General features: G+C 39.7%; 1 protein-coding gene across 7 annotated transcripts in view; it reads left to right on the plus strand.

Moving 5' to 3' along the window:
- The first annotated feature begins 7,899 nt into the window (after positions 1–7,899).
- The window catches only part of WDR41 (WD repeat domain 41), a 190,595-nt gene continuing 187,963 nt past the window's right edge, over positions 7,900–10,531 (plus strand). For 6 of the 7 annotated variants that reach the window (XR_001889848.1, XR_001889847.1, XM_017895539.1 and 3 more), the window contains exons 1-2: positions 7,910–7,992; positions 8,804–8,926. Coding sequence is in view for 5 of the 7 variants with exons in the window: in XM_017895539.1 (XP_017751028.1) it covers positions 7,954–7,992; positions 8,804–8,926 (162 nt within the window). In the remaining 2 variants the exon portion in view is untranslated. Of the gene's footprint in view, positions 7,993–8,803; positions 8,927–10,531 lie in introns of all 7 variants that reach the window. The other variant, XM_017895538.1, reaches the window with a different exon arrangement.

Genomic DNA, 10,531 nt, shown 5'->3' on the forward strand with positions numbered 1-10,531 from the left:
TACAGAGAATGATGGGTTTTGGTGTGACCTTGAACGGCGGGAGGGTTCTCCTGGGGGGAGGGGAGGGGCCAGTCTTGGGAATGGTTATATTCGCTGCAGTTGCCTGTGTCCCGGCGTCCGGGACGCGTGGGCCCTTCGCCCTGCACTGGGCTTGGGTTCGGTTTCTGGGCTGCACGTTGAGGTCTCCGCGACGGGGCGGCGTGCTGGCAGCGTGTTGGGGCGCCGCTAGCGCCCCACGCGAGCTCTGAGCCTCCCGAGTCTTCCGGCCAACCCAGGTTTCCGAGGCCCAGGTGGGGCTCCGAGCGTCGCTGCTGGCGCGAAACGCAGGGCGCTGGAGTTTCTCGGATGAACGGTGTCCCTGGGGTAGTGGCGCGGAGGGCGCCCCTCGCGGGCTGCGTGCGCGTGATGGGGAGGTGGTGGGTGCGAGGGGACCACAATTGGCACCCTCGGCTTTCCGAGCCTGGAGCTCTGCTCTCGGGCGCCGCCCCAGCCGCGTCCGGCCCCAGGTACGCGGTGGAAGCGAGGCCGCGGCTCTTGCCTGCCCCGCGGCCTAGGCCTCCTTCCTTGGGGCTTTCCCTAAGGCAAAGGCGCCCCTTCACGTCCCCAGACCCCGGCTCCGCTTCAGATACCCGGGGCCGCACAAGTAAGGGGCAAACGCGCTTCTCCCGAAGAGGCGTGTCCAGGACGACCCGCGCCTACAGGGCTCCCCCAACCCCGGGGCTGCTCTGGTTTCCTCAGGGTCCCTGCTGGCTGCCTACTAACCTCCACTTCAGCCACGTGCTCAGGGGACTGCCCCAAAGGAGTAGGAAAAAAATGCTGTTTCTTCAGTCGGGTCGGCCGAGGGGAAGGTTGCAATGGGTTTTAAACTTGGAGGCAAATCGATATCACAGGCTTCCTTGGGAAGGCTAACCGAAATCAATCTTGTGGTTTGAAATTTAATGGTCATTATAGGCATTGAGAAGACACCCCTTTTCCCACGGGAAGACTTCTCATTTGGTTGCCTCAGAGCGTAAACCCTAAAAAACACCCTCGTGCTAAAATACAATACCGCTGGGCTACGCGTGAATTTGAGGAGCTGTTGTAATCGTTATTCAACTAAGAACACAATGGAATCTCCTCAGAGATGAGAACAAAAGCTATTTTAATGATAAAGTAAATCTGTTCATGTTACCTTAGGAATTTTAATTAGAGGTAAACTGGTGGGTGGGTTCACAGAATATTACACACACTTTCCTAAAGTTACACACTTTCCTAAAGACTATTTTTAGTACAACATTAAAATGTTAAAGAAGAGAAAACATGCTCATTTTGAATTTCATACAAGAATGGAACATTTCTGTATTTGAGAACTCTTCCAAGAATTTAACAGTACACAACCACCAACTTTCTAAAATATGAGTTGATGAAAATACTTTTCCTTGTTTTACATTTCATCATATGCTCGCTTGTTTTATGTTAGTGCTCTTTTTAAAAAAAAATTGAAATCGTGGATACTGTAATCTCAAGTTACATTTAAGAGATCAGTACAAATTACAGATTGCTTCGCCAGTGCTCATGGAACGTTGTTTACAAGGATGCTAATTTTACAGCTTTTTATGCTGCTATAAAGCATAACTTTATGATGTAGGAATGCAATAAAGGATGCTAAATGGAATCTTTAAAAATTGTATTTCTCAAAGGCAAGGGAAATGGGATCTTTCATTGGAAAAAAATGGGCCAACTCAGAACACTGATGAAAAGTTGCAAATCAACTCAAGTGATAGATGCTTTCAAAGATACTTATATTTCATAATGTAGTGGTTATTTATCAATATTATAATAAAAGTGTGGAGTTTTTCACTTGACCTGACTCTGGGCTAATATTTGTTTCTATAGCAATAGATTTTTGTATTAAGAATCCTGAACATTTTAAAGTCATATATGCCATTAGGTTAAGGGAAGGCAAGCTGGCCTAAATTGTTAAGGTTGACAGTTTAGCAAAGATAAAAAGAGGAGAATAAGAACCTCAGTCACAAGCCTGAAAGATTTCTGCTTTTGAGGGAGAAAATCTAACAACAGAATAATGCTTCATATTATTTTTTTACTCATCATTAACAGTAATTCTGACTCAAAATTGTTAAAGATCTAATAATAATTAAGTAAATTTAATAAGAGAATAAAGGCAATAATGTTGAATAGAATCAGAACACAAAGTAGGTAAGTACAACATGCTAGATGTCCTGCCTCTAATAATTGTACTTTTTGCTGAGTAGCTTGTTTGGTATTGAATACTGTCACCATATGCTAGCTGGAAACAATCCATTATGATGTAACCAAAGATTAATTTATTTTAATATCTAAGTTCATCCTTGTCATCTTTATTTTTTCCTCAGTATTGGTACTAAATATCATACATGCCATACAAGTGATGGTATAGTAATGATGTTGCACTGAGCTTACCTTTTGTTGATGGTGGAAAAAATATGATATGGGAATGCAACCTGCTGAAGATGATGTTAGATCCTGAATACAAAACAGCATGCAAAGCAATTTGGGTAAATCAAGGTAGATGTGCATATAGACATGCAGAGGAAATACAGAGGAAATTCTAACTTTGGGACAATTTATGTTTGGTGCCCCCAATGACAGCTTTTCCCAAAAATGAAAATGTGTTTTTAATTTATATTGTGGACCTTACATTTAAATTTGTAGGATAAAGAAAAAACTTAACCCACAAATATGTGTATTCTAGTAATGGCAGTAGTTAACCTGTCAGTTGAAATAATGTAACCTTCCTTTTCTCCTTTTCATGACATAAAGATAATCTCATCTGAGGGCATTTGTGTGAAGAAATAACAGCATGGCATGGTGAAACCACTGGCTCATTAATCCTGGCATCTACTTCCTGCAGGGTTCCTTGATTAGTTAGATTCATTCACTGGGCATTTCGGAGTTTTTGATTTGTCACCATTGGCTAGGTTCACTGAGTTCAGGCTAAATTGAGCCAGAAGCAATGTTTATTAGTAATTTTGTAGTACAGGCTACCCTAATAATTCAGCCCAAATATCTCATCTGAAAAATATCCATTCACCCTCACTTCTAATGTGGGTTGCAGCTGTGTTCATAGGGAATTGAAAGAACATAAGTGATTGGGCATGTATTTTCTAAATTATTAATATGATGGCTAATAGCTGTAAACCCATCTTCGTATCCAGTGCAGAAATTATGACTTATTTTAAAAATGAAAGCTGCAACAAAGGGGGGCACCCCCTGCCTGGCTTTCTGCTAAGTCTCCTCAGTGCAGAGCTTTTGGTATAGGAACCATGGCCGATTTAGCATGTGGCCATTACAGAGAGACACAGAACAATGCCTTTGGCTTTTTCTGATGTGTACACTATCAAAACAAGGCATGGATTTAGAAGACTTACTAAAACGTGCTATTAAGGAGTTTTGGGTATGAGCTACACATAGGGCCATCTTTTGATTTTGATGATGGCATACATGCCATACAAGTGATGGCATGGAGACCGCAGTTCACACCCTCAGCCTTCCGCGTCCCGCGTTCATAAGTTGTCTGTCTCTAAGCAGGCATAATTAGTTGTTATTACCGTTAAGCTGCATCTTCCATACACATGATCAAATATCCAATATATCTCAGTTTCCATCTTCAGACCCATTTGATTTGAGATAGACTTGTTGCAGTTGCTCACGCTGCCACAATCCCTCTCAGTTCTGTGTTGAAGTAATTCACAATTACCAGGAAATATATAATTAATCCACGTGATATATATAGTATATGTTCTTTGCATCTTTCGCTGAACTGTCCTAAGGCTTTATATACTTTTGTTCCTAGTCTTTATTGAATCTATTAAAGATAAACTCAAGGTCAGATTAAGAACTATAGCTGCTCTTTAACACGGAAAAGATTGTGATTTTATGAAATTAAAATAAAATATTAAATTATAAAACAAAACAGATATACTGAAATTAAAATAAGTTCTTTTTAGATTTGCTGATTGTGCAATTCTGAATGAGTTAAGTGAAGCTGAACTGGTCTCTCTTTTGCTACCCTTGCTTTATTAATTATCTTAGTCTATTATCTTAATGCTTAGGTACTCCAACATTGATTTCAAAATAACATTTTAGAGGGTGTTATTTCATTACCTCTAGTACCTTACATTTGAACTCCATTTTTTAGTTGACACAGCTCATTATTTCATTTAAATCATGGCACCATTATGAAGTAGATGTTTTAACCCTTGTTGTATAGAGGAAGAAATTGAGAGTCACGAAGGCTAAGTAACTTGCCAAAGGTCACATCCCTAGTAAGTGGCAGAGATCACTCTTTAAGTTACATTTTCAGGTCATTAAGCATTACCATTGTGTATGTAACATATAGACATTTCCCTTTCTGTTAAAATATTTTCAGGAAATAAAACTAAATATCTTTACTTAGAAATTTAACAGTCCACCCTTGTAATTTAAACAAGGGATACTTTGATAGGACGTGATAACTGCATCAAAATAACACATGGTTTCAAGAGTATAGAAACACTCTCGTCTCCTACAGAACCTCACCCTCTTTCCAGAGGTTAATTCAAGATAGTTCAGCCACTGAGAAGGCTCTTAATCCTGTGAGAAATCTTTATCAATGAAGTCATCTCCTTGTGACACAAGCTCTGAGCTGAGGTAGCAAGAGACTTGTGAAATAGCCCTAGGAGTACTTTGAAAGGGGTGTCATTGTAGATGGACAGGAGAGGATCTTTGGGTCTTTTGGTGCTTTTCTTGTCTGACCCTGCAAGATTTTATAGGGAGATACTTTGATGTTGCTTCTGTATATTATTAAAAGAATTACAACTCAGCATAAACTGCATGTCCTTTTTCTGGCCTCCACATATTAGGAATCCATTGCCAAACATAGATCATAAAATCTTAGAATCTGAAGGGACCTTGAAATCATCTCATTCAAATTTCTTGACCACAGTTGTCCCTGTTTTATTTCTCACCAAGTGGACTTGCAGGCTCTGTTTGAATGCAAGGTAGATGTCTTTTATTGGCCTGCCAGCGTCCTTCCTTTCATTGAGCCTAGTCTGTCTTTTGTCTCTTAGTTCTTTCTTCTATAGTCTTACCTCAGGAAGACTACTTTCTTCTATAGTCTTCTATAGTCTTACCTCAGTCTTTCTTCTATTGTCTTACCTTTCTTCTATAGTCTTACCTCAGGAAGGACTTTCTGTCACAGCTCTTACTACTGAAATGATTTTTCTTTTTAGTCTTCTTTTATTAATATCAGTCAGTGTAATAGCCCTAGGCTATGCTATGGTACCAGATAAAATTCATCTCTCTGGCTTAACACAACCAGGAATTTTTTTTTTTTTCCTTGCTCACACAAATGTCACTGTGAGTAAAGCAAATCTCTAGGAGAGCTGTTCTTCATGTGGTGACCCAGTGATCCAAGCAGGTTTCATGTTGTGACTTAATCACCCCATTATGGGGTTTCCGTGGTCTTTGTGGGAGGAAGAACAAACTAGAAGTTTGAACTGGTTCTTTATGCTTTGGTCCAGAAACTTCTACTCATGGTCCAGTACCTGAGAAATCATCACAAGGCTTCCCCTAATTGCAGGAGGACTGGCAAATGTGTAACACATGAATAGCCAGTGAATGGAACATATCTCTGCCATAATCTTATTTTCTCAGTGATAAACACTCTTAGTTTCCTCATTTAACATGTTTTTCCTACTTATATATAAATCAACAATTTTTTTTTTTGTGCTTGTTGGCAAAGCATGTAGGTAGGGGTACCAGAGAAATATATAACATCCAAGCTCTTCAAGGAGCTTATCATATAATTGGAGAGATAAGACAAATACATTTTAAAAAGAAAATAATATAAGTCAGTTTATAATGGATTGATCAAGTGCTAAGTACTCTGATCTATATCTCACATGCAATGGAAACTCAGAGAAGCAGGAGATTGCTGTGGGTAGAATTCCTGGCCAGGCTTCCCAGAGGAACTGGGTCTTATAGGATAAGAAGGTCACCCTTTAGGATTTTATTCTCCACTTTTGTTTTATTCTGTTGGAATCATTTTGACCTTTCCTTGTGGCTCTTATTTTCAGATCTATAAAGTATGTTCCTTGTGTTTATATATATCCTTACTAAATTCTCCACTAGCCTCTTAAATGTGGAGCCATTAACCAGATTCAAATCTCTAATGACCAAGGCAAAACATGGTGGGCCACTTGCCAGACTCACTTTAATGGCCATTCATGATCTGATAGAGTTTTAGTATCACTGATATTCCCCAAATGGATACATTTGAGCAACATAATTCCCCAATATCTAGCATAGACTCTGACACATATTAGGTGCTCAATAGATGCTTATAAAGTTGAATTTAGGTCAGATGTGTTGGTGTTAAAGCTCCCAGCTTATTGCACTTGCTCTGATCTATTATCATAGTGGGGTAGTTACCAATTAAAAATACTTATCATAAAGGGCTTACATCATTATTAAGGTAAAAAATAAATCACTCCTGACAAGCAAGATAATGTTTTATTCCCACAAAAGAGATCATCCTTGTCCTCTGATGAGCACAGTGCTCACTTGGAGTAAACTAGTCACCCATGGGAAGCTAATTACCTTTTCCAAAGAACTGGGGTACCATGTAATGTCTTCGAAAAGGCAATTTAGTGAATGATGCCCTGTTATCTTGGAAGAGTTAATATGCCACTTTTAGAAACTCCAGTGACTGGATTGTCTCCCACAATGGAGGGAGGAGCACACACTTGCCAGGAAACTGACTATCTTAGATTTCCCTGTTGGAAGACTTAAGAGCTTCATTTTCATTTTAAACCTAGTGGTTTCTTTGAGAACTGGTTGTATGTCATAAGCCATTTTAGATTTGAAGAGTGATAATGAGAATTTTCTCCTTAGGCAGAAGAACTCCAGAGGAAGACCTTGAGCTTCTGATGGGCTTGTTTTGGGTTCAGGTTAGGAGAGTGCTGCTTCTCAGGGAGGTAGATTGTTTGTTTTTTAGTTATAGAAAACAATCCTTGTCCAGTCATGACTCTGCTATATTTGGGGACCCAGAAGAAATGCATGGTTTGGAAAACATATAGTCCTTGGTCGGCCATTACCTGTGTTCTTAGTTCAGTCACTTAGCAGCTGTGCACTTCCATTTCCTCATCTAATATCTGAAGTTATTTCCCATTGCTGACCATTTCTAGTAATGATTAACTCAACATTGTTGACTAGTGTGGGGTAACTCAGTTTAAACCTAATCAAATGCCTGGACTGGTCTTTGTCTAATCTGTTTCTTTTTAAGACATTGTCCCTTTTTTTTTTGTTTTGTTTGTTTGTTTTTTTTAAATCTGGAGACAGGGGCTCTGACTCTGAGTCAAGTCAGCATTGTGTTAAGGTGGTGAAAAGGTAAGCTCATAATATCAATGCTCTGCTGAAGAGTTGCTGCCACTGACAACATCATTAGCCTCCTTGTGGTAGGACCCAGGGAAAGGATTGGGACTGTGTAGGAATTGTTTTCCAGTGTAGGAAAGAAAGAGTGGAACATGCAAGGATATAACTTCTTATAGACAAATGTGGCCATGCAAAAGAATCTTCATTCCTATCCTTAAAGAATTAGTCCCATGGGGTTTGTATACCATCTAACTGAAAGGGAGAAATTAGAAAATAGACAACCTAGACATATATTCATACAGGAAGCACTCAGTAAATTTTGGTTGGATTAATTTGGTTCAGATAGTACCAGTTTCTTGTGTAAACTTAGTGGAACAAATGGCCAACGACTTAGAAGCCTGAGGGGGCAGTTCCAGCATATTTATTTCGTTGCCAGGGCAATGCCAGGTGTTTGTGACCACATGGGAGAATGAAAAGAATGGGCAGCCTAGTGGCTGCTCAGGTGAGCGCAGGTACACAGACTAGGAAGTATCTCTGCTCCTAACCTCTCTTTATGTATGCATGAAGGCTAATTGTTCAAGTCCAGGGGAAACTGGTGAGGCATGTGAAGTTTTTGTTGAGCCTTCAGCTTTCTTCATCCCCCAATATTTTCAGGGTCATAGGACTTTATCTTTCAAATTCTTTTCCGTATTAAAACAGGAAATTAGCTGGGATCATTTACATTTTGACTAAATAGACTTACAGCAATTGCTAACTTTGTATTTTAAAGTTTTTAATTTTAGTATAGAAAAAATGTTTTTATCTTAATTCATTAAAAGAACTTGTAAGCAGTAGGAGGCAAGTAAGGGTGATGTTGTGTGTAGAGTTTAAGGAAATTACACCACACCTGAGAGGAATCTACTTCAATTGTTTGGGAATGCTCAAGGAGCTGGAGTAAAAGGGGTGAAGAAAATATTCTTTCTTTGGGAGGTGGGAACACAGGTGTTTGTTTTCTTATTCTTTACACTGTATATTATATATGCTTATTTCTTGGACATATTTCACAATAAGATAAGAAAAAAAGTACCAGTAGTAATTTCCTCTGTCCCCTGGGGTCCCCTCTTTAAACATCATCTTTACTAGAGTGATAGCCTACAGGTTCCCTGAGGGATTGATTGCCTCACAGCTGCTGAGTATACAGAGGCACCTTTTGGCATTGCTGACTTCCATGCGAAGCCCTGGGCTCCAGAGTCACCTCTGTTTCCTGGCAGTAGGACTACCTAACCCTTGTTAAAAACAAAACAAAACACCCCTTTTCCTTTCCGAGCTCTAGTCCTCTGCTTTAAACTTCCCAGAGTTCATTCTTACTGTGTAATATCCTGCCCTGAGTTTTCTTCTTCCTTCCCTATGGTAACCCTGTTGTTCCCTCTAGGCAGGTAGTTCTCATCCTCCTGGCCCCCAATCTCCACTGCATCAGAGACACCTGGACTTGGAGTCAGGTCTGGGGAGAAGCAGCAGCTGGACATGTTGCTCAAGCACCTCTCAGATAATGGAGGTGAGGGTAAGAGGGAAAATTGGGGGGTTTCTGGGGTGTAATACAGGAAAGTCTGCCCTGGAACACAGGGATAGGTTGAGAAAATAAAACCTGAGTGTGGGGAGAATCAGATTCAGGACTTTTGTTTCTTAATTTGTGTGTATTGATGATGATTTTAGCTATTTTTCTGGCCTGAATGCATGGTACCTGACGCTTATTAGATGGCAAAAATTATTTGTTGAATAAATGATCCTGGAATGGTGTGAGGGAAATGCAATATCGACTTTGACTTTAGGTACCAGAAAAGTGAGAGAGGAATCAAATTATTTTCCATGTAAACGTAAAAATCATATTTATATGAGCTGCTTATATAATCACCATGAAGCAATTACCATGAAGCAGTTATATGTAAAATAAAATACTTCCAAATGAACTTTGAGTTCTATTTTGTAACAGTAGTAAATTCTACTAATGTCAGGTAGGCTGTATCAAGGTGTAGAAAGGGAGGTTACTGGTCACGTAATCTCACTGTTGCTGGTTAAATTCTTCACGCAAATTATAGACCAAATTGTCATTTATCATAGCTTACGGACAGGATGCCCACCTCCTTCTATGGGATCCCATTTCTTCTAAAACATCCTTATATCACACTGAAATCATCCCCCTTCTGGCTTATCCTTGATGTCCCACAAAGCAAGTCTTCAACCTTTATTGCTTGACAGGTCCTCACATGTTTAAAGATAGCTTTTCCGGTCCCCCTTCTTTATTAAATTCTGTGAAACAATAAGGGGCTATGGTCATAGGCACTAAAGTTCCCCCAAGTCATCAAAAAACTTGTTTATGCTGGGTGTGGTGGTTCAAGCCTGTAATCCCAGCACTTCAGGAGGCCGAGGCAGGTGGATCACTTGAGGTCAGGAGCTCAAGACCAGCCTGGCCAACATGGTGAAACCCCATCTCTACTAAAAATACAAAAATCAGCCAGGCATGGTGGTGTGTACCTGTAATCGCAGCTGCTTGGGAGGCTGAGGCAGGAGAATCACTTGAACTCAGGAGGTGTAGGTTGCAATGAGCTGAGATCGCGCCACTGCACTCTAGTCTGGGCAACAAAGTGAAACTCCATCTCAAAAAAAAAAAAAAAAAAAAAAAAAAACAAAAAAAAAAACTTTTTTTTACTTTTTTTTAAAAAAAAAAAAAACAAAAAACAAACAAAAAAAAAACTTGTTTAGTCATCTTTATTAAATAGAAGACAGATTTTATCCATAAAGAGCATCAGAGTGTTCATACCCTTTTTCCTATACCAGACATTTGGAGCAAGTTATTCTTTTAAACCAGTATTTCTCAGGCTCTGGGAATGGGGCTTAGGAATCTCATTTTATAGTTTGAGAACCATTGTTTAAATTGCTTCACCTGTCCAGGGGAATTGAATATGATTGATGCTAACCTCAGGAATGGGTCACATCTGGAAAGCAATGTTGAGCCTTTCTGGCCACCCAGTCAATGGCCTTGGAACAAGGTTAAGCCTTTTACTGACTGAATACTAACATTATTTCTCATTAGCTCTCTTATGCTCACTTACAAGCTTTCTTTTCCCCTTTTTTTCTTTTCTTTTTTTTTTTTTTTTTTTTT

The sequence above is a fragment of the Rhinopithecus bieti genome, unplaced genomic scaffold (genome assembly GCF_001698545.2).
Source record: "Rhinopithecus bieti isolate Rb0 unplaced genomic scaffold, ASM169854v2 scaffold_26302, whole genome shotgun sequence".
In the NCBI taxonomy this organism is placed as follows: domain Eukaryota; kingdom Metazoa; phylum Chordata; class Mammalia; order Primates; family Cercopithecidae; genus Rhinopithecus; species Rhinopithecus bieti.